A 26,675-nucleotide genomic window follows, 5' to 3' on the forward strand; every position below is an offset into this window, starting at 1 on the left:
GGCCTTTTAGGGCTACAACTGTAGATCGATTCGGGGTTTATAGTCTCATTACTCGATAACTCTTGATAATCCTTACTTTAGAATATCAGTTTCAGGTCTAAAACAAACTTGTACATTTTATATGGTCTGCCTACGTGGTACATTTGTATGATCCCTTTACCTCTCTCCTGACTATCAAATTCATCGAAATATACTTCTTTCGAGCATTGGATCAGCCAGTCCCTGGCAAGATTGATTCATAATTTAGACAATTTTGCCAGAGGATATGGATTCCCGACCTAGGAATTCAATATCAATGAGTGTGATGATGAGAAAGAGAGGTGTAACAGGCTGTTCTACGAGGAGATGTGTGACTTAGACCATGAGCAATGCAAGGAGGGTGAGGAACGCAAGCAGACTGAGGAAGACGAGGAAGACGAGAAGGGTGAGGAAGATTAGGAGAAGATGGATGATGAGGCGTCTGACATAGAGGAGGAGATATCTGATAATGAGGAGACGTCTCCAAGGTAATGCTAGGACTGGTCTGGCACTATTAGTATAAAATACAGCTACTCTAACTACATATCCACGTTATCCAAACAACCAATTTGATGCGATGTTATGAAGTCCAGAATTTACGCAGTCATGGACATTTATTCCTAGTTCGGTCTCCATACTTTTCATTTAGCCGATCTAATTTGTTGGTCAGACTCTCTCGAATCATATCCGAAATCAAGACTACTTCCTTCCAGTTGCCAGACTCATTTTAGAAGACAGGACTAAAGTATCCCTATTCACAAAATTTAGTAGGAGGCTCAGTAGGGAAACTAACTCTACCACACCTGCTCACTGAGTATGCCATCTAGAGGTTACTCCAACCTTCCAGATTTGGAAAAAGTTAGGTTAGGTAATTACGTCCTTACTCTAAGGCTACATACGTATATATGTCCATGGGTATTTACCTTAAGGCATCTTCATCCACACATCTGTGAACTAACCAGGTTTTCATGGATCCAACTCAAAGAGCCATTCGAACTCCATTGCTCAGAGTGGCGTCGGATTATGGATATACTGACTTTGACGCTATTCAGATTATCCTTGTGAAATTTAAACATGATAATCCTTTCCTACTACTGCATAAATAAATGGTCTACATTCCTAAGACTATATCCCCAATTAACGGGTTGTAACCCTCAGTTCCAAGCTAGTTACTTGAGAGTCCCTAATTTCCACCATGAACCGCAAATACTTCTATCCTAATATTCTCGTCTAGGGGTGCCAACGCCCATCTATCCTCAGCGGACAAGGATGACATGCAAGAGGTTAGGTTATATCAGTGTCTCTGCTAACTAAGTCTGGTACTTCTCTGGGCGCAATTCGCTACATCTCGGTGGCACCTGGAAGTTATTTACACGAGGTCGCGGAATAAAGACTCGACGCGCTACCAAAGGTGAGAGGGCCAATCTGCCAGGATACATTTCGACTAAAAACACTCTCTAGCGCTGCTGAGATGAGGATTCTTGGTTTGGTAAAGAAGAAATCTCTGAAGGGCACGAAATATTGGGCTTAACTGGCTGTGAAAGTTAAGATATAACTATATAGCATGGTTAGGACTACGAAATATATCATTTAATTCTAAGAATAATGTATCTATCAAGAATTAGACATGAGACCTTGATGAAGACGGTAGAGTAAGGCACCTAGCAGAAATCGAGTACGTAGAGTAAGAGGACGAGAGATAGGATATGTATCGTATATACAGTTTCGAGCAATAATGTACCCCCAGGCTCCAATCCAAAGCAATCTGCTATACAATGTGCGCTTAACGATTAATATATCGAAAATTGGGACTACGCAACCCCAGATCAAACCAATACCCTCCTCAATCCCTCGGTGCCTCCAAGCACTCTCCTTCCTGTGACAGGACATCTCCCCTTGCCACTCTCCCATTTACCAGATCGTTTGCGGGGTCCTGATTCAGCTTCATCTCCACTAGGACCTTTCTTCGTCTCTTCGTCATCGCCTATGATCTCCTCTTCCCAAGGCGCGCCAGCACCCTCACCGGTCATGAAATCCAGTTGGCGCTGGTGCTCACCGTTCAGCCAGTGGAAGATGCACACATAACAAAACACGTACCCCGTCTGGCAAGCAGTCGGGTTAACGAGCGCACCCATGCAGACAGGGCAGGTGTTGGCGCTCGAGGGATCAGCCGGAGGCAAGGATACAGTATAGATGGGTAGGTAAGAAGTCGCGGAGATTGGGGGTTGGTGGCGACGAGGAGGCTTGAGTGCTGGCTTAAGATCACCGGCAGCGCTCTTTTTCTCCTGCTCGGCCTGCTTCTTGGCCTTTTCTTTCTCGTCTTGGAGTGCCGATTTCCGTCGTTCCGCGGGAGAAGTTAAGCCTGCCACAACAGGGGCGGGTAGATCTAGGACCTCAGTTGCTTTACGGGCGAGCTGGCGAGAGAAGTCACTCGCATGCCACCATTCTAAGAACTTGAGGGCGAAGATCGACGCAGGAAGGAAGTAGCGCAACGAGGTCAGGAGCTGAGTATGAAGATTCTGCGGACTAAGGAGACCAAGAAGGCCACCGCCGGGTCGCTGAGATCGCCCGGTGCTGGGCCCGGGCTTGGGATCTAGCACTGCGGCGATGGCGCGGTGGTCTGCGCTGCCAAGGCGGCGGATGCGCGTGCCGATAAGCCACAGGAACGGGGAGGAGTACTTTGTGTTGTCGAAGAGGTAGGCGAGGTTAAATGCCAGAACGGAGAAATAGTATGCCGCATTCACGGATGGGTAGACATTGCGTAGGAACCACTTGTAGTAGAAGAAGATGCGCTGGCGCAGCGACGGATTGGCCGGCAGGTCGTCGCTGGGGTTATATCGTGGACCGCCGCTGGTGACCAGAGATGCATGTGGCGCAGCATGAATGTCATATCCTTCATCTAACTTACGTTTTAGGTAAGGGATGCCAACCATGACGAACAAATTCTTCCAGATGTCCGTCGAGTGTAGCTTCAGGGCGTCGCGCACGGGGCCTGCGGCGCCGACCTGGGAGCGCGGGATCTCGCCATTCTTGGTGCGGAGAACGCGCTCACGTTTCAGGGAATAGAAGTTTTCTGTGAAGGAGCCGCCGAATGTTCGCAGGTAGTAACGTTCGACTATTAATGAAAGGAGGGCGTAGACTTCGTCGTATGAGTTGAGGATCCGGAGGAGATAGCGCGGGTGGCGGTGCGTTGCGACTGCGAGAAGATAACGCAAAGATGGAGGAAGAAGGTCCGAGAGCTGTTGCTCAGCTAGGAGTTCTGTTGTCGAGCACGATCTCCGCGTTAGCGATTCCAGTCATGTATGGGGGGTTCCCCGTGTCTGGGGTCTCCATCTACGCGGGGAAGCATCAATCGACTTACCAAAGAGCGATGGCTTGTGCTCATCGAACTCCTGTTGAAGACTAGGAAGGTACTCCATCGTCAGAAGTGCCAGTCATCCTTATCAGGGTGGTGCTTTAAGGTGTTCGAAGAGAGATGAAGAGGAAGAGCCGCCGGAACCAGTGATCATATGCCGAGGCTCAACTTATCCGAGCTGACTACGTCGCTCCAGGCAGGAGATCCATCCATGCCCTACGTTCGGCGGATATTTAATTACAACTTCGATATTTCACATTAGATACGGATGTAATATTGTACACTGGATAATATATGCTAGATGATTTTACAGATTGATCCCTCGTCATTCAATTTTCCCGAGCAAGTGCCTCCTGGCACTCAGTCCAGAGTGGCATGTAGAAGCTCGGAGACGCTCCTTCATCTCGGTTCTGAAGTGTCGGGTCTGCCACCAAAATACAATGCATGATGGCTGTCACGATCGGACCCTGTAGCACAATGGCAGGGGACTCTCGATTCATCAATGCTACCCCCGTCGACAGACACTCGCGCGCTCGCACTTCCTCGCCCAACTCGGCATGCAACTTGAATAGCTGCACGTAATCCTCTTGTGTGCGGCTAGCACCTTTCAAGGGAAATTGGCGCCACAAGCGCCAGAAACCGTCATAATCCCCGCATTGAAATAATGTCACCATAAGCTGACGCGCATCTCCTGCGTCAAAAGGAACGTTGGCAGCCGCGAGTATCTTCGACAGCCGAGACAAGATTTGTTTCCGAGACTCGGTCCGTTGAACCACAGAAGAACTTGAGGAACTCTCTTCAGGGTGCAATTCATTCAGGCTCGAAAGTGCTGGATTGGGTGCACAGACTGCTTGATAGAGTATATTGAAAATCTTCATGTTCAAAATCGGCACACCACGGAGGCTCAAGCGATCCAGCACTAACAAAGCAAGCTCCATGCCAGTGTCTGGTGAATGAGTCTCAGACTGTTCGGTGATAACACCCGCTGTTCTCGGCGTTAGAAGCGCAGAAACAACATCGAATCCAAGGTCATCCGGAAGGTCATACCCGTCGCGTAGAAAATCAGAGAATGTGCTGAAAAGTGCCTCCTTAGTGTAAGCTAGGTGTCGCCGAGATACAGCAATAGAAAACAATTTCAATCGAAAGGTGGCTTTTTCCTGCGCAGAAAACCGCGCAGCGTGGTTGGTATAGAAGAGCCGTAGAAAAAGAGTGGACTGGCGATCATTCGGGCCGCTTCCAAGCTCATTTCGTGCACTATCAGCAGGAAGTTCAGCGAGAATCTGGAGCAAAGACGTCGGTGTCAATTGGGATGCAACTGCTGCTGCGCCGCCTGGAAGTGTGGAGGACGAAGTCCCCATGCCAGAGAAACCAGCTTCTAAACCAGACTCAGTGGAGTTCATAGCAGATAGTGCGAGTCTGTGCACGGTATGAAAGCCTCTCCTTTGGCCAGGAATGGAACCAAATCCATCGGACATAGACCTGGGGGGCGCAGCACCGGTCTTGGATATATCCCCTGTGCTCTCCCGGGTATTCTTGCGCCCCTCGCGGGCTAAAGTAGCCTCCCAGAGGCCATCAAGGTCAACATCAGCCCGCTTCTCCTCGGTGAAGATCTGTACAACCACACTAGTCCCAAGGTCAAGATTACCAAATCCTTCAATTCCAACATCGCTCAACTGGGTCGTAGTAGCGCCTTTATCCACCGTACCCGCATTTACACAAATCCATCCTGTAGTGATTCCATCATCCTTTTCGTCGACCATTGAACCTGCTGCACTAGCGGCGCGCGCTCGCTTGGCCTTGCGGCGGAGTTTGATTTTCAACTCGTTGCGTCCAAGTAAGCCGTCAGCGTAGGGAGACAATTTATATTGACTTCTCAACCAGCGACAGAGACGATCTGCAGATACGTTCAAATGCTTCACACTGCGAGCGGTTCCGATGACCATGATGACATTAGCACCGAGAGCTGCAGGGATTTCGAGGCCGCGTAGGTCAAAAAGCTTGAGACCATCCAAGCCCAAGTCCTTATATGTATACTCCAATAGAGTCGAGAGCATCTCTGGTGAATCGTCTGGGATCTGGGGAAGATGGGCTTCGGTCAACGGGCGCTCCTTAATGATCGGCGCCTCTTCCTGCAGATACCAGGGGACATGCTGTGATGGGGTGGGCGTATTGGTGTCCGAGTGCGGTGATGGCTCTTCTGGTTCAGACAGATGAATGTTAAGCTGGTTCAAACTTGGAGGGCGATCAGACCGCAGCAAAGTTACAGCGGAGAAAGCTCTAGCGTTGGAGATCGAACGGGAGGAAAGAGGAGAGGATCGTGGCATTGGAATGCCGGAGACAGAAACAAAGGACCGTAGCACCTCATGCCGACAAGTCTGGCACGCAGCCCCTTGCAAAAGAGCCCTGCTCATGGTGATGGCTATATTGGAAAAAGAAATGAGGATCTTGAGTTCTTCCAACAGTTCGGTTCCCAAGGTTGGTTTGCTCGGTGATATCAAGATAACGAATGCAAACACGACAAACAGCTGAGTCATCAGAAAAAAAGATCCATCCAGGTGGGGGGCAAATATCACAAATCCACGGCGCTGTAAACTCTTTGAATCCTCAATACCCTGGTGATTTTCTCAGTCTTGGGTTTGATATCCGATTCTACTCATCAATATGTCGATGGATTTGGATGCCCCCGTCTATTTCACGCAGCAGGAGAAAGTCGCAGCCACGTGAGTTCTTATCGCAACTTTCTTCCCTACATGTTCCAACCCCGCTGGGCCAATCCTCCAAACTCGTTATACTGCAACTCTAGGTACTAACTACTTTACTTTATCAGAATTCTTTGCTGCAACTGTGGCGCTGCTATTGATGGAACACTCTCAGCCGGAGCCCTATGTTCGGATTGTATTCGTCTTACTGTCGATGTTGCCGGAGGTGTATGTATAACTCCATTTTTGGGCTTAGAAGAAGCCTTCCTACACTCCTATGATTTGTCCCAGCTGACATTAACTCTCTTTGATTTATAGGTGCAACGAGAGGCGGTGATTCACTGCTGTAGGGATTGCGAACGGTGGCTACAGCCCCCCAACAGCTGGGTTGTCGCAGCTCTCGAGTCGAAGGAACTACTCGCCATTTGCCTACGCAAGCTCCGTGGTCTGAACAAAGTCCGAATCATTGACGCCAGCTTCATTTGGACCGAACCTCATTCGAAGAGATTGAGGCTGAAGATCACCATACAAAGTTAGTTCTACCCACCTGCGCAAGCATCCACCAATTCCGCGTTAGCACATTTAGCCCTGAGATCAAAGCTAACACCCCATTAGCGGAGGCCTTCCAAGGCACTATCGTGCAACAGCAATTTGAGGTTGAATTTGTTGTTGCCAATCAGCAGTGTTCTGGGTATGCTCATGTCCCCCCCCCCAAACAACATACACCACAACACCAACATCACAAATACTCCCAAAAATGCTATTAAACTAACACTCCTACAGCTGCGCCAAATCTTATACGCATCATAGCTGGCAAGCATCTATCCAAATCAGACAGAAGGTCCCTCACAAGCGGACATTTATGTACCTGGAACAGCTTATCCTCAAGCATAATGCCCACAAGGATACTGTCAACATCAAGGAATCGAACGAAGGTCTTGATTTCTTCTTCGCAAAGAGAAATGAAGCCGAGCGTATGCTTTCATTCTTAGAATGTCAGTATTTTCCCCTTTTCCTAATATATGCAAGTTTACTGACAACTACCAGCCGTGGTTCCCATGCGTTCCAAGAAGAGCCATGAACTAATTTCAATGGATATTCATACGTCGACTTCTTCGTATAAGTTCTCGTATTCGTGCGAAATTATCCCTATCTGCAAGGATGATCTCGTTGCTCTGCCGATTAAGCTGGCCCGCTCATTGTCTGATATAAGTCCGCTCGCTATCTGTTATCGGGTAGGCACGTCTATCAATCTTATGGACCCTTGCACCCTACGAACAACCGACCTTCCTGCTAGCACTTACTGGCGCCAGCCATTCCCGAACCTTGCAGATACCACCGAGCTTAGGGAATTCATTGTCTTGGATATTGAATCTACCGGCCACTCTAATGGTCGGTACCTCCTTTCTGAGGCCACAGTTGCTCGTGCTTCAGATCTAGGATCTAACGATACCACCTATTTCACACGGACTCATCTCGGTGGTGTTCTACACGTGGGTGATTCTGTTCTCGGATACCACTTGTCGGGAACCCAGTTCAACAACGATCAACTCGAGGCAATTGAGAATAGCCACCAGTACAGCTCAACGGTTCCGGATGTGGTCCTTATCAAGAAGCACTACGTCCGCAGCAAGAAGTCCAAGGCCCGCAGCTGGCGTTTGAAGCGTATGGCTCGCGAGCATGAAGAGGAGGCCACTGCTGCTACAGTCAATGTCCCCACAAACAAGCGCCAGGAGCAGGAGCAGGCTAGGATGGAACATGATTACGAAATGTTCTTACGTGACGTGGAGGAGGATCAGGAACTGCGTCAAACACTCGATCTGTACAAGAACCGTCAATACCAGGTCAGGGCCGACCAGATAGATGAGGATGGCGATGATGACATGGACGAGGATGAACACGCTGTGCCGAAAATCAACATGGATGAGCTGCTTGATGACTTTGATGAGTTGAACATGGAGGACAATTAGGAGAAGTCAGTCAGAGTCTGGATGTTATCATTGATGATCATGGCACCGGTTGGCGTTTATGTTTCTGGGTTTTCAATCAAAAAGTTCATGATTTCGAATTGATACGTACAATATACAGCATGCAGATGCCATATTCTTATTCTAGACCTTATTCTAGGACTGAATGTATCAATTGTTTTAGATGAGAATGAATTAAAGTCAGAGCACAAAGTTAGTTATGGTTGTAAAGGCGAGTTGAGAAGTTTTGCAGATGTAGTTGACTGTAAGTTTCTAGGGTTATATATTGGTGGGCTTGGTAAGAACCACAAGATTGTTTGTCAACATAGAATCGAATGTGTCGAGAAGCAGACTTCCAAAAGTCCTCAGCGTCAGAATTTTGAGGCCATGTTTTTGTTAAGACCAAATTTTAAATAGTATGAAAATGATGATCGCAATACTCGATGTATGAGCTTTGATAGAGAGAAGTTGGGCTTGAAGCAGAGCAAAGTGAGTGCCTCCGTTCAGCATATTGAAGCGGTGATTGTGTATTTAGATCACCATTAGAGTAGATTTGCACAGTACTGTGCATTATAGTATCAAATAGAGTCAAAAAAGAAAGAGGATACCGAAGTTTAACCAGATGTACTCTCTCAACCTCAGGATTTTACATCTCGGTGATCTAATATTAGAAAGTCGGGCTGCAGTAGATCAAGTAAACAGACCAGAGGCCATAAAAGCCTTAATGAATAAGAATAAGAAGAAACATTCCCCGTAAAATCCTAACTCAGAAGATCTTCCCAAGTACCCGCTTGGCATCATCAGCCATAGCACCATCCTTCGACCCCTTAACAACCTCATTCTGCTGGAAATGGAACCGCCTTCTCGTAGGCTTCGCCTCCTTAGGCTGCGGCAGTTCCTTATCCCCATCACCAGCCGCCTCCAACCGCCTCTTCATCTTCTCCTCATTCTTCTTCGCCATACCATCAGCAATGCGACCACTCTCAACACCCGCAATGAACATCTTGGCTTCCTTGGCTTCACGAGCATCCGCAATCTTCCTCTTGCTTTCCCTCTCGGATCTCTCCCGTTGTACAGATTGCATAAGATCCTCCCAAGAGTACCGTGAGAGATATTTGATGTTCCACACGTCATCGTGATACCCTATATATCGTAACACTAGTCAGTATATATTCATCGCAAAATAGTAGGGATGTATGTAATGGCGAAAAGGCCGGTAGACTCACAGCTCGACTTCAATCCACCAACAATAGTCGCATTCAAGGTCTCTGCGCAGATCTTCGCTGTCTTTTTGGATTCGAACTCAATCCACCCTTCCGTGTAGAGCTTTCTCTTATTCGAGCGGCTGCGATTACCGGCTGCGGAGGGGAGAAGAGGTGCTAGGAAGACCTTCGTGATACCTCCAAACCCTCTCTTCTCTAGCATTGCTTTTAAGGCGAAGGGTTTGAGGTATGGCGGGAGAGAGGAAAAGTATATGACACCTGAACGGGTTTTCTTGGGTGCTTTGCCGTTGGCCAGTTTAGATAACTTAGCAAGCTTGCCCTTTGCTTTGAGCGACTTCGCTGATTTAGTGCTGGGTTTTGTTGAGTCTTCCAGACTTGCGCCGCCGTCTTCGTCCTCGTTATCTTCGTCTTCTTTTTCGAGGGGTTTGTCCTCCTCATCCTCATCTTCGTCAGAGTCCTGCGAGAAGTCTTGCGTGGCTGTCGTCCGTCGCCTCTTCACTGCCCGTCCTTTGCTCTCCGCGGCATTGGCTTCGGAGTCGTAGCCGCGATCGCTGCCACTGGCCTCATCGTCGCTGGCTGCGATGTCTAGGAAATCGTTGTGTTTGCGAGTCGTCATTTTGTGGAATCCGAGGACGTTTGATCGACTTGGTCGTGGGTGGCGGAGGTCTGCAACTTTTTTTATGCGGGTGGTCTGTGCCCTCGGAGTCAAGCCGTTCCAATTAGATCTACGAATCCGCCACACATCAGCCACATATCAAAGTCGAGAGTTATTTATGAGACAGTCCAGCTTACAATGATTTACAATGAATTTCAATGACAGATGAAATATGAAAGAAAATCTTTGAAATTTTGTACTAGTATATCTCTGAGCCATTCGGGCTCTATATGCTAAAAACAACCGTCCCAAGGTATCCACGAACGCCACAGAGAACCAGTATCAAGAGTCCTCATGGTATATGCAAGAAAAGAAATGAATATGTCACAAGTCTAACTGATGCCCAGCGATCCCTTGGCTCGCTCATAAACGTAGAAGCTCACTGCAACCATAGGAACGACCTTGGCGTATCCAATAGTCAGTCCAACCCAGAAGCCTCTAAACCCTCTCTCAAGCCAGATTGTGCGGGCCGTTTCAGCGATTCCGAGTCGGCGTCCGTCACCGACTGCACCACCGACCTGCATCCGCCGACGGACGACCTCAACTGGGTATGACGAAGTCTGCGAAACTAGACCGGCCACAGCACCGGACAGAAGCTCGGACGTGGTATTGAGCTGCGGTCGTTTAGGTCGATCCGCGGGGTTTTTTGGCTGTGTTGCTCGTCTGAGGGTGTAACGCGCCACACTTGGGTGACGGAACAAGTCTCCCACTGTGTCGTGGGTGAGGAAAGACATCCCGGCGTACGGGAGCATGCCGAGGATAGTCGGGGAAAAACCGCGGTAGAAATTGGTAATTCCAGTGCGCGGGACAACTTTTGAAACGGCAGATGAAGCGCTTTCGGCAATAGCAACGGAAGAAGACTCGGCTGCCGCAGCAGAATTGGTTGATGGGGGTTGGACACGTTCGTGGTAGATTTGCCGCCAGATGTCCACCAAGCCTGAGCGGTGCGATTGTCGGGTTTCAAACGCCATGCGCACGCGCATCAGCTCCAATGGGTATGTGAAACACACAGAGGTAACACCGGCTAAACTGCCGGAGACTAGGCGGCGGAACGGGGTCTCGTATTCGCTGGAAGGAATGATAACTGCGCGGATCTGCTCGTATGCAAGGAACTTTATGGCGGCGTATGGGAAAATTCGAAGGAGGGTCACGGAGTGGCCTTTGTACAGGCCCTGGAACCCTTCAGTGCGCTTGATATCTCGAATCGCTGCTGCCAGGCCAGTCCAGCTGCCCGTATATTTAGCGAATTGAGGATTTGAAGCCTGGAAGAGGATCTTCACGCGGTCGAGGGGTGCTACCACGGTCTTGGCCTATGATGTCCGGCGCATTAATCAGTATGAATCTCGCAAGGATCTGTAACCCATGGAGACTTACCGCACACCCCGCCAGTCCTCCTGCAATTCCACTCCTCATCACATAATCCCAACTACGCTTTTTGATGTTGATATCGCCGCTCTGTGTTTTGTCCATGACGGCGGTATGATTTGACACAATTGGTTTCGTAGCGGCGCCGACAGGCGACGATCCCGGCTGTGCGGTCTCGCTCATCGGAGCGGGTTGTGGAGTAAACTCTGGGGGTTTGTTGGGGTCATAGGCATGACCAGTCGACATGGAATAGGAAGAGGAAAAGAAAGACGGTATTGCGAGAGAGCAACCGAGGCTCGCAGGAGGGGTGAGAATGTCCGGGGGAGTCGCCCTCGTGATCAGTTTCGGCGATATTCAGCTAGAGTTCTCGGGGTACCGGACGATCTTCGGGACGCTTCAACTGTGCATGCAGATATCTAATAGTTGTATTGACAGCACAGCGATCTTGAAGGGTGTTTGAAAGAATAATATGACAGTGCAATGGCGAAAAGTGAAAGAAGAATAACGTCCTGTGTATGTTTCCACTGACGTATTTGCGACATCTGGAAGTTCGGACGATTGTCGTTACAAATCTTCTGACATGCCGATACCAATGGCTCTCCGCGAATAACCGGCGGATTACGGTACTAATACGGCCCGCAAAATCAGCGAGTCCCGAGAAGCCGGTTTGTCATCGTACTACTTCCAACGCTAGACCTAATCGGGACTTATTGCCGATAAGCATTCGGTGGCCCTTCATCGTAGCCTACCCTACTTTGTAGTCTGAATTTATGTTGTTCTAAGAGACTTGTTCTATGTTGTTGCATTGCTTCTAAGCTATTTAACTTCTTCCCAAAAAAATATGCCAGTGAAAAGAAATGAACTCCCCGCCTCCATGCAGCTCGAAATGTATACGAAGTACAAAGAATATCGTGGTCGCGTGATATTGTAGGATTAACGCCTTCTGGAAGCATCAACCCTTGCGCTGAGCGCGTGTTCGGGTCAAAGGCTTAGCCTGCTTAGCCTGTTTGGCTGCCTTGGTCACTCTGGTGTCATCCGAAACTCGCTTGCGCTTGGCTGGCCGGCCAGGGTCAACATGAAGATGTCCATGCTCAGACAACGCGGTCGTGTTTTTCCAGCGCAGGCAGCGGGGACCACTCTCGTTCACATCCAGATAAGTCTTGGTCCGGGTGGTCACACGTTTGGCTGGGATGTCCTCCGACTCGGCTCTATCAGGCGTCTCGGCTAGGTACGCCTTGCGATTCTTCATATACTTGGCAATGTACTCTTGCTGGAGAAGCAGCTCCTTAAGCAACTTGGACTCCCGGTTGCCGCGCGAGTCCAGCCACTCCACAAGCTGTTCAATTGCCTCGGGATCCTCGTAGTAGCCCCATTCACGAGCATTCGACACATGGGTTGGCCCCTCCTCGTGCTTCTTGCGCTCTGCAGGGGTGGTTTGAAAATGTTTCTGGTACTGCTTCCGCTGTTCATCGGTCACGTCGATGAAACCGGCGTGCTCCATTTCATCCGGGCCTTGCACCCACAGACGGCCATTGGCGTAGTGTGCCTCGGCCGTTGAGCTCTCTGGCATACCCTCGTAGGGCATCGCATTACGCTCAAACCACCAGTAGCGATTGCAGAAGCGATCCAGTCCAAGGCATCTGATCCTAGGGCAGTCGGTTTCGCGAAGGCTGTTCTCCACAGTCTCAATCTGCTCCTGGAGCTTCTCGATATTGGCCTTCTGCTCGTCGATCTTCTTCAAGACTCGCTGGTATTGCTTGGATCCCTTAGGCTGCTTCGCCAATATCTCCTTTCGCTCCTTTTCCAATTCTTGCTTGCGTTTACGCTCGAGGGCCCGATCGATCCCTCCACGTAACGAGCGTGGTCGAGGGATATCCTCGTCTTCAGTGTCCCCGACCATTTCAGAGTCTCCTTCCAGCAATCGAGAATCATCCAAGCCGTCCAGCTCGGGCACCGGCGTAGGTGACTTCCCAGCCTTTTCAGGTTCAGGCTGAACGGCCTTGCGTTCTTGGTGCAGCTGACGAAGCTCGATGAGTCTGGAAGATGATGTTAGCGGCTGAGATGACAATAGTTAATGATTGACTTACCCTGCTTTGCGAGCCTTCTGATATTCAATCTTCTCCTTGCGCAACTCTGTCATCTGATTGCTGCACTCTTCTAGATAGTTTCGGATGGCCTTGGTCTCCAGGCTCAACATGCAAATCATCTGGAGCACCTTGGTACGCAAATTGATGTCGAGTGTGTGATACTGCTCCTGCACGGTGTATTGTGTAGGTTCACGATCGAGAGGTGCCAGGTGCTTGAGAATGGTGTTGCAGATTTGCTCCGAGCGAGAACGGATAGATAGCTGGTGCAAAAGTCCAACTATCACCAACTGCCATCCACCGTTGCGGAAATCGCGTTTGCGGAGACGATCAATCCATCCATACTTCTCAAACATCTCGCCGGCGCGATGAATCTGTGTCTCCTCGGGTTCATCTTCATTGATCTGTGCCTTGATGATGACTGCCTCTTCCTTGGCCAAGCTTCCTCTGGTGGTCATTCTCCCAGGCTTCACCTGCGGCTCTGGGGACTCTTCCTCGGCTTCTTCTTCCTCTTCCTCGCCTTCTTCTTCGGATTCATCAGAATCATCAACAGGGAAGTCTGGGAGTGAGATCTGGACAGCACCATCATCGTTCGATGAGTTGACGAGTTTTTTGAGAACGGCGCAATGCACTTCAACGAAAAGCTCGCAGTCCACTTCATCTGATGAGAACCGCATAGCTTGGATAAAATCGTCAAAGGTGAAGGAATCCAGTTCGAATACTTCACAGTAGACATTGAGTGTGTCCCAAGTCTCCAGGAGCAACCCCACGGTTTCCGGCTCTAGATCATCAGGCAGAAGGTTCTGTGCTCCGTCATCCTCAGACTCACCTACCATCATAAACTTGAGGGTCGGTCGGTGTTGCTTTTCGGGATTAGGAGCAAGGTCCAGATCTTCGATAGGATACTTGATCGGTGGCGGGGATGGTGCTCTCGGCTCGTTCTTGATGACCACTGCCGGGAGTCCAGCAAGCTTCCTATCGCCAACCAGTGGCGGTTTGGAAGGACGCAAGGGGTTGGAAGGCAGAAGGAATGATGGATTACCATTCAGTGACCGCTGATACTCTTGGTACTGCGCCTCCCTGGATTTTGCCATGTCCTGTGCAGACAGTTTCGACTTCTGTCCCTTGACCGCAGGTTTCAGCTCGGGCAGCTGCTGAGAAGAAAAGAAACCAAAGAAGCCATCTTGGTCCGCTTTCTTCATCGCCTTCTTCTCTGCCACCTTCGCACCATACTGCAGATGCTTAGGTACCTCAATCGGGATCTTGTATGTCTCTGCGACAGAGGGCTTGACCAACCAGGGCGCGCCTGTCCACGACTCTCTGGTGACGTTGTTTTTGATGAATCCGCGCAGCATCAATTTAGTGAATGCCTTTCGGTCGCGCGTGATGTGGTCCTGGTCCAGCAGGGCCTCTTCGTTTTGTCGATCTAGGATCTTGACCAGATACCTGGCAAAAGCAGGTGTTTTAATGGTGCCATCAGCATATAGCTGCTCTGCAAAGTTTGCCTTGTCTCTGATGGTACCATGAAGCCGACTACTATCCTCAAGCAAAATGAGAACGGCTTCACCCGGATAGAAGTCTGATTTGAATTCCTAGGTTTGTTAGATGAGTTGTTAATAAATAATGGGATTATCTCACTTCATAGATTTCATCCACTGAGAAATAGATTCGTTAGCTTGATTCAGACTAGAAAAGAGAGTAATGCATACCCAGGCTGTCCACTCTCGAAACTATAGAGAACTGAATTCTGCGCAGAATAGGTTCTCTCAGCGCATCGGGGAAACTGTTGTTGACTTCACGCGATTCCTCCGTCTAGTCAAGATTTAGCATATTTCCATCACTCGGTGTCCATGTTATAATATACCTCACTGCGGAGCGCCTCGAAGAAGGTCAAACCCGAATGGCCGGTGATCTCGCAGATGAATCGGCGCTGTTTGTAGAAGTCCATTCGCTGGAGGTAAGGTTCATAGCTGGTGAAGACCTCATTGGTCTCCGGGATGACCCAGACCTGGAAAGAAGAAAGAGGGTCAGCGGGAAAGTCTGCAGTATGGGTGATAAGAGGTACATACCTCGGAACTATCATCTTCAATGACAGTCTGCGGGAGGTATTGGACTGGTTTGCGTTTGAATAACACCTGTACATGCAATTGTGTAAGCCTCTTTGTCTCCATACCATCCACCACTTTCTTCTTGGCACCTCCACAGCCATTCCATCGGATAAGGTGTTGCATACCATGATGCTTTAAATATTAAGTGTGGACGCGCCAGTCGGCCGGGGGCTACCGTATGCAGTGTCCAGAATCGAGCATGAACGGGACTAAACAAAACGCGATCTTAGTTAGCGAGTGAAGCTTGTCGATTGAGTGCGGGAAGGTAGAGGCCGCGTCAGACAACGCAATCGGCGGAGGTAACGGGAGTTGCGATATAGATTGAAGGTGCTCCAGTTGCTCTGGTGCACCGTTGTGTGAAGAATGGGCAGTTGTGGATAGGAGTGAATTGTCGTGATCAGGCCTGGTCGCAGACGAAGAACACGCGAACAGTGGAATAGCGATGCCTCGGGAATTCATGCGGACTTACCGGAGTAGAACGCGTCCTGTAATGAAGTTGAGAACCAAGCGATTCTGAGATGATGAACTATAATATCAAGGGGGTGGGAGGGAAGCTGTGAATATTTGAAGGTGTAGGAAGCAAGAAAGAAGAAAGGTAGACAAAAAGGACGGAGCGGTAGATCATTGCAGGACCGCGAATCAGCGGTGGAAGCTGATTGGTGGAGAGGAGGAGCAAGCGGGAGCCAAAGCCCAGCAGAAAAACGCACCTGGGCTTTCCTCGGGACCCTCGACTCTCCCTCCTCCCCCTCGTCATCTCCGACTATCAATTCTTTCTTCCTTTCTTTCCCAACTCTATCCGTATTTACCCTCATTCGACTCGTCTGATCAAGGAGATTTTATCTATCTTATGTTCATTTCAATTTTCAATGATATTTCTAGTCTTCAACGCGGTTATCAATTCTCAGTTTCTATTCTTGGTCACCCCGGGCTAAGATCGGAACAATCAATTTGAACTACCGGGACCATGTCAACCACCAGCTTTGTTTGTATTTTTAGCATGAAACACCAACTATTTAACAACATTCTCTTTGGCTTTTAATGTCCAAGTGTTATTTGTTCTTCGCACTGCAGTCATCTGCCTGGGTAATCATATTTCAAGACCTATTTTGAGGATACCTGTATTCCACTAAAAGTACAATTTGGGATTATCAAAGAGCTTTGTATGCACCTATGCACATCCTATATCCTACGCCAATTTGTAACTCTATATCACCCTTATGACTCTAAAGCAAGCAGCTATGATTGGAATATAGATTTGATACACCTTCAGCCACGGTGTCACAGGCGCATTGGCCACCCGGATGTCTATTGTTGAGTAAGGGGTACTCTAAATCTACATTTACTAAAGTTGATAAGCTTCGATTTTATGGGTCATGATTCCCTGTTGTTATGGTTGTTTGGTTATCCGCAGCTAGACGTGAATAACAAACATGCTATATATGGAGTTTGAAGCCACCACTCATATGTTTTACTTTACTCCTTTTAGGCTAGGTTACTTATAATTTTGCTCCATAAGTCGTCTTTAAATAACTTATCAATCACCAATAAGTGGAAGCACCTGCACGAAATGCATGATCGAAGAGAACTTGCATCACTTGCGGAAATATATATCTGTCGTGAACATGAATTTTCATGGAAAGACAATTACCCAGGCCAACATTTAAATCAAAGAAATAATAAAAAAACTCGATGTTTACACAGACATTTCCAATACAGTCCTAGAATAGAAGAATGTAAAACAGATTCTTCCCCGATGTTTCTATCTGACCTGCATTTGGCTGCAGGCCAACCATGGATGAAAGGGAACTAACCAGATTTGGACTAGTGGGGGAATAGACTCCATGATCCGTGGGTCTTATCCACGTGGAAGCAAACAATGCAAATATTTACACCTATAGTGAATCCCAAAGGTCACCCCAAAATGACCTCAAGAAGTTTGTAGTTCATCCTTGATAGCTAAAGAAACAAGACAATTTTGTAACCTGAGCTACTTTGATAGGTCTAAGCTGTAAAATAAACCACCATAAACCCAACCCAGCTTCCGACAACTCCGAGGGCACAATAACTGCTCATGAACATCAATGGCAAGAACTCGAGCCGGTCCCATCCGAAGATCAGTTGGTGCCCTAGGGAACAGTAGATAATCAAAGGAATAGAAATGGTCAAGTAAAGCAGCGAAAGTCGGTCGAAAATGAAAATTCGGGGCCGCTCGGGGACAGGTGCGACTCGGTCGAAGACGAAGAGGAACAGCACCAACCACAGTACTGTATAAATAGTTTTGAGGGGGAATTCAGCGGCCGTAAACAGCAGCGGGAAGAGTGAGACATGGCCCGCAACCGCCAGAGGTCGGAAGGCGCTAAAGTAGCGACGGTCCTTGAGGGCGATGAGACTGAATGGAATGATGATGAGGAGAATGGCTTTCTCATGCACATGCCAACCGAATAGGAATGATGCATAGCCGCAGAGTGTGATCGCACCGACAAAGGTGTCCCAACAGCCTGGGTTGAACCAGACCTTGACAAGAGGAATCTAGACAATTGTTAGACAGGGCCAGAGGCACAGGACAAGGGACGCATACCAGTTGGAACAAGAAGGTCAATATAAAGGTGTGCTCCTTTGTAACCTCTGGCAGGACGGCGAAAGAAGTGTCTCCTACCAGTCCTCGGGTGACGCTGTTCAGAGCATCAGTGTTCACCGGAAGCCCTAGCCGTGGAGCAACTGTGGAGATTGTCAGATAAGCTCATATGTCGTGTGTGCTAGGAGGTAGAGCCTACTTACGGGAAATCAATGCTCGATCAGCGAAGGAGTACATCGCCCAGATATTTGGCGCCCAGTACGCGTGACACAGCCCTCTCGAAAACGGAAACAGCCTGTCCTTGAGTTGCAGCAATTGTCCCCATTGCGCAAATTGGCCAAAGGCAATTGCAAAAACGGCCACCACGCCAAATCCAAGTTTGAAAATATTACCGAATCGGGGCTGGAAAACTGATTTGATACTAAGGCAATAGGTGCGCAGCAGATAGACGAAGTAGGCGAGAGCGAGGTAGAGGTATATGTGCTTCATGCATAGCAGCGCTGCAAAGAGGATACCGCTATACAGAAGAGTCGACTGCTTGCGAGCGAGGACAATTGATAGGATCAGGATTCCATACATGAAGCCATTGTATTGGAAGTGGATGTGATCGATGATGAGGAGACCAGGGGATAGTAGGATGGAAAGACTGGCTACATGCGCAGCCTGCTTGTTCGGGAGAGGAACGGACTTGACGAATCTATCGAATAACTGTCAGAATTTCATTGCATCACCCCAAAAAAAAAAAGATCGAGTGTCATACCGACTAAGCGCATAGACAAGAACCAGCTCCGTCAATATCACAGTTGCTCTTTGGAAGTAGACAGTCTGCCAGGAATTATAACCAATGTTCTTTACGATTAACATCGCAGGGTCTGCGTATGCAGCAGCCTGCGACATCAGCCACTCGAAGGCTGCAAAGAACGGTGGGTAATCGAGCGTCCATTCCGAAGTTTTCTAGACCAGCCCAAGTCAATATCCAAAATAATTGCCCAATAATCATGCGCCCGACCTGAACATACCTCATAGTACCATTCTTGGATGGGGAGAGAATGGGTGATGGCGAGCCAATTGCGATGGACCTCAAAATCGGTGGATTTGCTGCAACACAAGGAAAAGCATGTTAGCAAAACTCATTTCGTAACCCCCAATGTCCTGTTGCCGGGACCTTTTGAATCAATTTTGCGGTTTTTTTGCAGCAGTTTTGCAGTGATTGTTGCCTTCCCGATCTTTTTTTTTGCTGCGCCGAAATGAGCGGGACTTACTATGCGGGGAAGAGTAGCACCTTGAAGGCAGTTGCAACGATGGCGCACTGCGCCAATGAAGGGTATAGGTCAGCCATTGGAGCTCCTGCGCATGATGGTGCAGCGATGTTGAAAGCCGAGAAGACACAAGGCGCGAGAATGCGCAAATCGGCGGAGCGAGTAGCTTCCTCCGCATGTTATTTAAGGACACGTGACCAGATGCGGAGATCGGAGGTCAAATCAGGAGCGAAACACCTGGGCAGAAGGACAGATAGTCAATACAAAGCATACAACGTCAAAAGGGGACACTCTCTCCGTATGGACTTCACAGACGTCGGAATCCGCCACACGATTCTCAACAGTGTACAGCTCCATCACTTTATCGATTTCTCGCCATCGGCTGCTGTTATTGCAAAAGAGGCCCGTCTCTGCGTTATTGCTATTGTTGTCGGTTGGGTCACCACTAGTGTTGTCTCTAGTATTTGCAATCGGAAGTCTGAACGCGACTCAATTAATAGCAACCGCTGATAGCTGCTGCGCAAAACTTCCGTGAAACTTTCGCGAATTCTACATCAACATCGAGTTCGCCAAACGTCAAGCCACACAACATGATGAGAACATTAGCTTCACTGGCATTGCTTGCAGTAGGGGCTGCAGCCCAGCTTATTGATAGCTCAAGCTTCGGTGCTGGTCAAACGTCAGTACAGTATCCGTGTACAGTCTTTGGGTTACGGCTATCTGACTTCAGACCAGGATATCACCAACCCGAGACTCTATCCCCGGATGGACAATTGGAGCAGAGGGTCATGAACCGCAAGTTGTGAGTCGGTCTGCTGGGATTATGGCCGAACCGAGCTAACAGCCATTTAGCTATCAGACAAGCTCATCTTAACGCCACCATACCCTGGAAACACACGGGGATCAGCTTGGGCACAAAGTCCGTAAGTGAAGGGCTTCAAAGCGTGATACCGAATCCCGGATAATAACATGGGTATAGGGTCTCTCAGTCGGAATGGTCGGCAGAGTTCCAATTCCGAGCAAGCGGACCTGAACGAGCGGGTGGAATCCTGCAGTTGTGGTATACCAAGGACGGCCAGTCCCGTATTGGTACCTCGAGCATCTATACTGTCGGCCAGTTCGACGGCTTTGCTCTGGTAATTGATACGCATGGTGGAAGAGTGCGTATTGGCCCCATCGTGTATTGTCGCGGCGTGTTGATAATTACTATTACTAACCTCTTCCACAGGGTGGAAGTGTCCGTGGATTCCTGAATGACGGTACCATCGATTACAAAAGCCACAACAGCCCGGACACCTTAGCCTTTGGCCACTGCGACTACTCCTACCGTAACTTAGGCCGTCCATCAATTGTCAAGCTCAAGCACACCAGCTCCATCTTTGAAGTCACCATTGACGACAAGCTTTGCTTTTCAACCAACAAGGTGTGTATACACGACATCCCGCCGACATCGCACCGCAGCCATCTTAAACATACTAACCTGAACAGGTCGTCCTACCCGCTGGAAACACCTTCGGCATCACAGCAGCCACTCCCGAAAACCCAGACTCATTCGAGGTCTTCAAGTTCATCCTTGAGTCCGTCACCGGCCAAGGCTCGACAATCCCTTCCAACCAAGGCAGCACCCCCCAGCAGCCAATCCGCAATCTAATTCCTAACCGGCCCGCTCAACCCGTACCCAACACCGGTACAGAAGCCACGATGAACAGTTTGGCTACCCAGATCGTCGACATCAGCGGTCGCATCCAGCTGGCCGGCAAGGCCACCAACACCATCCTCCAGGAACTGCAGAACCAGGCCCTGAAGGCCGATCAGCGCCACGCAGAACTTATTCAGAAGTCCCTGGCCCAAGACCGCCAGCTCGCCCAGTTCGACAGCCGACTCTCGCGCGTTGAGCAGTTGCTCCAAGCCCTCCAGACCGATCTACAGAGCAAGGATTACAGTGGACGGTTCAACCAGCTCCACGAGACGCTGCGCTCCTCCCACCTCAGCCTAAGCGAGAACCTGCAGGGCCACCTGCTTAGTGGTAAGTCCCCTTGCTTTGTTCAGATGACTCATCCATTCAATTTGCTAATTGATTTTCTCTCGTCTTATAGTCATTACCGCCTCTAGTCCGCGCATGGGCTTCTTCATCTTCTTGTTGATCGCGTTCCAGGTGGTCCTCGTGATCTCCTACGTCATCTACAAGCGTCGCCGGGCCAACATGCCCAAGAAGTTCCTTTAGGTGTCCCCGTTCTGTCCCTCCCTTCTCCCCCCCCCCCCCCCTGTCCTACCTGAATCTGTGTCGCTGTTGCCTTGAGTTATTCTGTGATGGGGTGTGGGGGGTTATATTCATAATATTCACCAGTGTGCTCTGCCCGGAGTCGAGCCACCAGGATCTATTATTCCAGAGGAAGTTATGTAGAATACGAATATATTATCACGTTGATGAAAACTCTCTGAGAGTAATTAGATTTACAAGAGAAAAGTGAAATGAGAAATATTCATTTGGCCATTGGCCCATGCTATCGTACACATTCTCCGAGCCACCCGACCACGCGCATTTTTTTTTTGAAAAACAAAAAAAGCAAAGCAAAGATAAAACAACATTGAAAGAAAAACAAAGGCGTGGCCGGGCAGCCCGGAGAAACAGATTCAAGAAAATTTGACGATCGCCATCCCGGCGATCGCGAAAATCGAAAAAAAATTTAAAAAACAAAAAAATTCAAATCCACAATTCAAAACGCCGGGGTCCTTGATGCGCGCTTTGAATTGAGGGGAGCCTGCTGGCTCCCCTCACTTGGACTTGGTGTATTGGCGCTTCTGCGCCGGTTCTCCCGCGGATCCCTGATCATCGGGGCGGGATCGCTTGTTCCGATTGAACACAGGGATCCGCGGGAGAAGTTCGGAGCCCGCGTGGTGGGACTCCTCATCCTCGGCATCGGAGGATGCCTTGGGAGGGGGGTGGGAGGTGTCGGGGGGAGGGGAGGTCGCAGCGTGAGATGAGCCCAAGGTGGACTCCTCATCGATGCGAGACAAGGTTTTTTGAGCAACGGGCGAGGTAGGCCCGGCAGCTTCGGCGATGTGACCTTCGCCGACAGCAAGGGGAGGCTGGCTGGTAGCCATGCTGAGGAGGGCAGCGGCAGCGTCAAAGTCATGAGTGGAAACAGGAGCGCCGGCAATCATGCTGTTAACAGCGGAAGAAACATTCTGGGTGAACTCCGCAGGAAGACCGTTCTGTGTGATGTTGTTGGTGATCCCGGCGGTTTCAGCACGGTTGAGGTATTCATTGGTGAGTTGCTTGGTCAAATCCAAGCACTTTCGCTCGACAGCTCGGGCATACTCATTTTCACGTTCGTGATGATCATCTTTGACAGCAGTGATAAAGTTCAGAACAACATCGCCTCCGAGGAAACGGGCTCTCTTCTCTCGCCAGTCTTCGTCAAACAGAGTTTGATTTGGGTCGTCAGGAATCATGATGTCACAATCAATGTACGCCATGTTTTTGGTTCGGCGAACACGGCGCGTACGCTCGTTGCTGCCATTAATCTCTTTGGTGGCAATCATATCGTCAGGAGTGACATGGTTAGGACACATCCACCCGATTCTGGGGTTAGGGGGATGTGCGCGGGGAGGATCAAGACAATCCAGATGGAAGCGGCAGGGACAGTAGTCGCAAGTAATAATGGGACGTGTACCTTGGGATGTAAAACCACACTTGGAGCAACGGATGGTGTCTCCCTTGTTGTCATATTCTCGGAGAAGCATGGGATTCGCGTAAACGGTAGCGGCGTCCTGCTTGGGTGCTTTAGTCAGCCGTGGCAGGTGGGGCGCGGCCTTGTAGTAGCGTTGATGCTTCAAATTCCGGGCATAGTCATTATCAAACACAATTCCTTCATCAACTCCGTGGAAATGTTCCTTGATGTCCTGAGGAAGTTGGAACTCTGTCTTCTTGTAGTGTTTGGAGTGGGCGATCAAGGTAGAGAAACTGTTGCGAATGGAGCACTTGGGGCAATGCCATTCTCCCTGTGGAGGATTCTTGGGATCCAAGGGAGGATCCAAGCATTCGAAGTGGTACGAATTGATGCATGTGTCGCAGCAGAGTAGATCGCCACCTTTTCCACATTGGTGGCAATCATCGCTGTTGTCGGGGGGTTCACTGTGAGGTGTCATGTTAGCACATAGAACTGACCAAGTCAGGCCAAGAAATCACTTACATAGAATTCGGCATTTGGCGTGCTTCATGGCCGCCAGACCAGTCGTTAAATCGGACCGAGTAAGCAGAATTTGAGAGTGAAGAAAGACTGGAGACCGTGGTGTCAACAGAGAGCGACCGTGCGCGCTGTGGGATCTCAGGGGCCTTGGCCTTGTCTTTCTGGCGTCGTGAGACGGGCTTGCCAGTCTTGCGACCGATAAGCGAAGCAGATGGTGAATAAACAGATGGAGCCTCGGGCTCCGGACCCTTGACAAGAGATATATCGAGGATAGAACCTGGGGGAGGGAGAGAACTTGGTGGAGGGATAGGACCTGGGGGAGGGAGGGAACGCGAACGATAGATCGCTTCATTGATCGCTGAAATATCCCCCTCGATTCCCGTGTCGATGTTGTCTTTGTTGTAGGGGTGTTGAATGGCATCTGGTGGGCCAATTGGCGTACGAATGTTACTGTACCGGACTGCGACGTCCACGTAAGATTCTGCTTCAAGACGAGCACGCACGGCTCGCACATTTTCATCGTGATCAGGATCCATGTCCAACTTGCGCTTACGTTTGTAAGCATTCTCGTTGACTGGGCATGGCTTCTTGGGTCTCTTGAGCGGAGCGGTGTTCGATTTACCACTCAGGAAGTTTTCCTCAACACGAGGACCACTTGTGTCGCGATAAATATCGGAGATCTTGAATCTGGGCTCTGCGTCAACAGAATTGGCAGGTGGCAGGCTTGATTCGCTGCGAGAGGGAATATCGGCTGCATTGGATGTAGCGCGAAGGTATTTCTGATACCACTTCTGGGCATCTCTAATAGAATTGTTGAGGACGGATTGGAGCGCAAGTCGCAGTTGGTTGTCTGCTGTATCGCGTTTGGCGATGTTGGCGACCAAAGAGAGTTGGAATTCATCATCCACAGCATTGGACCAGAAGTAAAGAAGGGCCACGGCACCCGGCTCGTTGCCGTTCTCGGTTGCGTGGATTATGGAATGCTTTATGAGGTTCCGGAGTTTGGCAACATCATATTTGTCGGAAGGGTGCAAAGGAAGAGACATCAGCGCTGTGACGTACTTGTTGGTATCGTCCGCGCTCGGGAGGGTAGGAGTGGCCGCATCGGCCGGGGTGGTAATGGTTCGAATGGCCTCATCAGCCAGGCTTTGGCCTCCGCTGGAGGTTGAGGCAAATGCCTCCGATTCAAAGGCCTCAACATGACTTTTATCGGCCGTCAGGTTCTCAACCCCGCTAAGGGGGGAAAGGAGCTCAGTTTCGTCGCGCGGGATGTTGGTCGGCTCGGTCGCGACGCGGTGGGCTCGTTCAGAAGGAGGAGTCACGCCAGCAGTTCGGTACTCCACGGTCGATGGGTATTCCCCGATCTCTCTCATTGTACGATGCTGGGGGGTGGGCTTCGAAGGGCCCGGGGGCTTCTTCTGAAGCTTCCGTCGTTGCGCGGGTTTGGAAGAGCCCTGACGGCGTTCGGACTGAGTGGACCCCGTAGGGGCAGGCGGAAGGGGCCTGGTAGGGTTAGTGCCACGCGCTCCATGCCCTAACTTCTTGGAGTCAACGTACTCGGCAGCAGCAGCTGCTGCATGTTGCTTCTCCTTGGAAGCTTTCTCGGCTTCTGCTATTTGAAAAAGTCAGTGTTTGTTCTCATCTTGGAAGTAAGTAAAAGAAAAGTGTGGGGTAAATGTCCCATTTTCACCTGAAGGATGTAACATCTCCTTCATCTTAGAAGTGATCAATGACCAGATCAGTGAGATAGACAGAGAAAGAATCATTCATATGAAATTGAGAGAAAAAGGTAATAGTGGGTTCAATAATAGAAGTGAGCGAATCTGGTGGGAGGAAGGGGAGTATATTGTCTCATCCACTCAGTGTTCAGTGAACCAGCTGACAGAGCACATCCCGTCTTAGAAGTGACTGGGCCAATGGCAAGGCAATTAATGACATGAGAGAAGTGGCATGGAAAGGCCAACTCATCTTTGCCTGAGAAATTTGCAAGGTCAAGAGACAGATGAGAGATGAGGTGTTGCACCTCAGTCACAACAGGAGCAGGGACATGGGGACATGAGACTGGGGAATGGGATAGGAGAAGCATGATACAGAGGAGCATGGCATGGGGTAATCTTCCAGCTTGAACTGAGAGAGACTGCGACATCCGCGTCACAGACGTGACTGGATACCGGGGGAGGGGACTGGGATAGACAGAGGATGATCACTTACTCTTCTTGTTGAGAAGACGCTTTGAGACGCGCCGCACAGCGGCACGCACGGTGTCCATTTTTAACCTGAAGGTAGCGAAATGGATTGAACGTGGGGAAGAAGAGAGAAGAAAAGAAGAAGAAGATGAGGGGGAGGGGGAGGGACATAAATACTCTGCGAGACTGGGGGACCTTCCCTTTTAGGTCAAGGCTGTTTTCTCTAAGAAGGGTGCAAACGGGCATAATAGAATAAACAATAGTCCAGGTGACATGTCACGTATTGACCTCGACACCCCGTGCTACCAGGGTGTCTCCTTTGAGGATGCCTACAGAGAACAATAGCTTTTATATTGATCGATTCATCTATTGATAATTTGAGAATACGAGTCTGCCTGTGTATAAAACTTCAATGGCTGCTTAGCCTTAGCTCTATTAGACCTAATCTGGCTGTGTAGACAATCCATCAGGCCTACATGCATGTAGACAGACTCTGGATTGACCACAGGAGACGGATATAAATTGGCTATTGTACGAGGGTCTCACAGGGAAATGATTGTAGGATAGGATATACTCTCCAGATATCCCGAAAGCCGTGGTTCCATTGTGTATCTGGGGATTCAGCAGTCAACAAGAATGAGATGGAGATCCTGATTATATTGCTGCACCGAGACTCTACACAGATCAGCAAGTTGTGACAGCCTGGTTTCCTGTGATTGCCAACACTAGACAGACATCATCTAGATAGCTTAGGATAGTGTCCTACTATTACATACTCTGAAAGAAGGCCACGGATTACTTGCCTACAGATATTTGGACATTGTCCTTTTATCGAGTAGTCGACGATGAACTGCATATGAATCTAGTTTTGATCTTTTCCTCAAACAACAAGCTGCCTCGAACAAATTACAGATTGAGATTCGACACGGACAAGCATATATGAAAGTGATAAGAGGCCTACAATGGCTACTGTCTCAATAGAACGTCT

The 26,675-nt window shown here is 49.4% G+C and overlaps 12 protein-coding genes across 12 annotated transcripts; 3 read left to right on the top strand and 9 right to left on the bottom strand.

Annotated features, from left to right (window-relative positions):
* Positions 1-121: 121 nt before the first annotated feature.
* On the top strand, positions 122-438 carry N7537_007001 (uncharacterized protein; the record flags this gene model as incomplete). Its single annotated transcript, XM_056898058.1, has 2 exons — positions 122-145; positions 283-438. The coding sequence occupies 2 exons, from the start codon at positions 122-124 to the stop codon at positions 436-438; spliced, it is 180 nt and encodes a 59-aa protein (XP_056753843.1).
* A 1,406-nt stretch (positions 439-1,844) lies between these two features.
* On the bottom strand, positions 1,845-3,437 carry pex12 (ubiquitin-protein ligase peroxin 12; the record flags this gene model as incomplete). The annotated part of the gene is made up of 2 exons (XM_056898059.1): positions 1,845-3,277; positions 3,380-3,437. 2 exons carry the CDS (start codon positions 3,435-3,437, stop codon positions 1,845-1,847), a joined length of 1,491 nt encoding a protein of 496 aa, XP_056753844.1.
* A 265-nt stretch (positions 3,438-3,702) lies between these two features.
* N7537_007003 (RsfS/YbeB/iojap family protein) lies at positions 3,703-5,784 on the bottom strand (the record flags this gene model as incomplete). Its single annotated transcript, XM_056898060.1, has 1 exon — positions 3,703-5,784. The coding sequence occupies one exon, from the start codon at positions 5,782-5,784 to the stop codon at positions 3,703-3,705; it is 2,082 nt and encodes a 693-aa protein (XP_056753845.1).
* Positions 5,785-6,025: 241 nt separating this feature from the next.
* N7537_007004 (ribosome-binding protein NMD3) lies at positions 6,026-8,042 on the top strand (the record flags this gene model as incomplete). Its single annotated transcript, XM_056898061.1, has 6 exons — positions 6,026-6,093; positions 6,201-6,300; positions 6,391-6,604; positions 6,688-6,763; positions 6,856-7,067; positions 7,120-8,042. The coding sequence occupies exons 1-6, from the start codon at positions 6,035-6,037 to the stop codon at positions 8,040-8,042; spliced, it is 1,584 nt and encodes a 527-aa protein (XP_056753846.1). The 5' UTR covers positions 6,026-6,034.
* A 763-nt stretch (positions 8,043-8,805) lies between these two features.
* Positions 8,806-9,878, bottom strand: N7537_007005 (RNA-binding ATPase activator ESF2; the record flags this gene model as incomplete). The annotated part of the gene is made up of 2 exons (XM_056898062.1): positions 8,806-9,182; positions 9,266-9,878. The coding sequence occupies 2 exons, from the start codon at positions 9,876-9,878 to the stop codon at positions 8,806-8,808; spliced, it is 990 nt and encodes a 329-aa protein (XP_056753847.1).
* Positions 9,879-10,249: 371 nt separating this feature from the next.
* On the bottom strand, positions 10,250-11,528 carry N7537_007006 (coenzyme A transporter; the record flags this gene model as incomplete). Its single annotated transcript, XM_056898063.1, has 2 exons — positions 10,250-11,227; positions 11,292-11,528. 2 exons carry the CDS (start codon positions 11,526-11,528, stop codon positions 10,250-10,252), a joined length of 1,215 nt encoding a protein of 404 aa, XP_056753848.1.
* A 170-nt stretch (positions 11,529-11,698) lies between these two features.
* N7537_007007 (uncharacterized protein) lies at positions 11,699-12,021 on the bottom strand (the record flags this gene model as incomplete). Its single annotated transcript, XM_056898064.1, has 2 exons — positions 11,699-11,908; positions 11,962-12,021. The coding sequence occupies 2 exons, from the start codon at positions 12,019-12,021 to the stop codon at positions 11,699-11,701; spliced, it is 270 nt and encodes an 89-aa protein (XP_056753849.1).
* Positions 12,022-12,234: 213 nt separating this feature from the next.
* On the bottom strand, positions 12,235-15,602 carry N7537_007008 (uncharacterized protein; the record flags this gene model as incomplete). The annotated part of the gene is made up of 7 exons (XM_056898065.1): positions 12,235-13,318; positions 13,370-14,958; positions 15,005-15,021; positions 15,076-15,178; positions 15,231-15,374; positions 15,436-15,501; positions 15,600-15,602. The coding sequence occupies 7 exons, from the start codon at positions 15,600-15,602 to the stop codon at positions 12,235-12,237; spliced, it is 3,006 nt and encodes a 1,001-aa protein (XP_056753850.1).
* Positions 15,603-15,645: 43 nt separating this feature from the next.
* N7537_007009 (uncharacterized protein) lies at positions 15,646-16,286 on the bottom strand (the record flags this gene model as incomplete). The annotated part of the gene is made up of 2 exons (XM_056898066.1): positions 15,646-15,683; positions 15,944-16,286. The coding sequence occupies 2 exons, from the start codon at positions 16,284-16,286 to the stop codon at positions 15,646-15,648; spliced, it is 381 nt and encodes a 126-aa protein (XP_056753851.1).
* Positions 16,287-17,475: 1,189 nt separating this feature from the next.
* Positions 17,476-19,388, bottom strand: N7537_007010 (dolichyl-P-Glc:Glc1Man(9)GlcNAc(2)-PP-dolichol alpha-1,3-glucosyltransferase ALG8; the record flags this gene model as incomplete). Its single annotated transcript, XM_056898067.1, has 6 exons — positions 17,476-18,003; positions 18,053-18,192; positions 18,253-18,746; positions 18,810-19,003; positions 19,069-19,147; positions 19,312-19,388. The coding sequence occupies 6 exons, from the start codon at positions 19,386-19,388 to the stop codon at positions 17,476-17,478; spliced, it is 1,512 nt and encodes a 503-aa protein (XP_056753852.1).
* Positions 19,389-19,608: 220 nt separating this feature from the next.
* Positions 19,609-21,532, top strand: N7537_007011 (uncharacterized protein; the record flags this gene model as incomplete). Its single annotated transcript, XM_056898068.1, has 8 exons — positions 19,609-19,768; positions 19,822-19,987; positions 20,044-20,110; positions 20,161-20,231; positions 20,288-20,468; positions 20,537-20,731; positions 20,797-21,334; positions 21,405-21,532. The coding sequence occupies 8 exons, from the start codon at positions 19,609-19,611 to the stop codon at positions 21,530-21,532; spliced, it is 1,506 nt and encodes a 501-aa protein (XP_056753853.1).
* Positions 21,533-22,083: 551 nt separating this feature from the next.
* Positions 22,084-25,770, bottom strand: N7537_007012 (putative PHD finger domain protein; the record flags this gene model as incomplete). The annotated part of the gene is made up of 3 exons (XM_056898069.1): positions 22,084-23,446; positions 23,505-25,113; positions 25,713-25,770. The coding sequence occupies 3 exons, from the start codon at positions 25,768-25,770 to the stop codon at positions 22,084-22,086; spliced, it is 3,030 nt and encodes a 1,009-aa protein (XP_056753854.1).
* Positions 25,771-26,675: the final 905 nt, after the last annotated feature.

The sequence above is a fragment of the Penicillium hordei genome (assembly GCF_028827395.1).
Source record: "Penicillium hordei strain IBT 12815 chromosome Unknown utg000003l_segment0_segment0, whole genome shotgun sequence".
In the NCBI taxonomy this organism is placed as follows: Eukaryota; Fungi; Ascomycota; class Eurotiomycetes; order Eurotiales; family Aspergillaceae; genus Penicillium; species Penicillium hordei.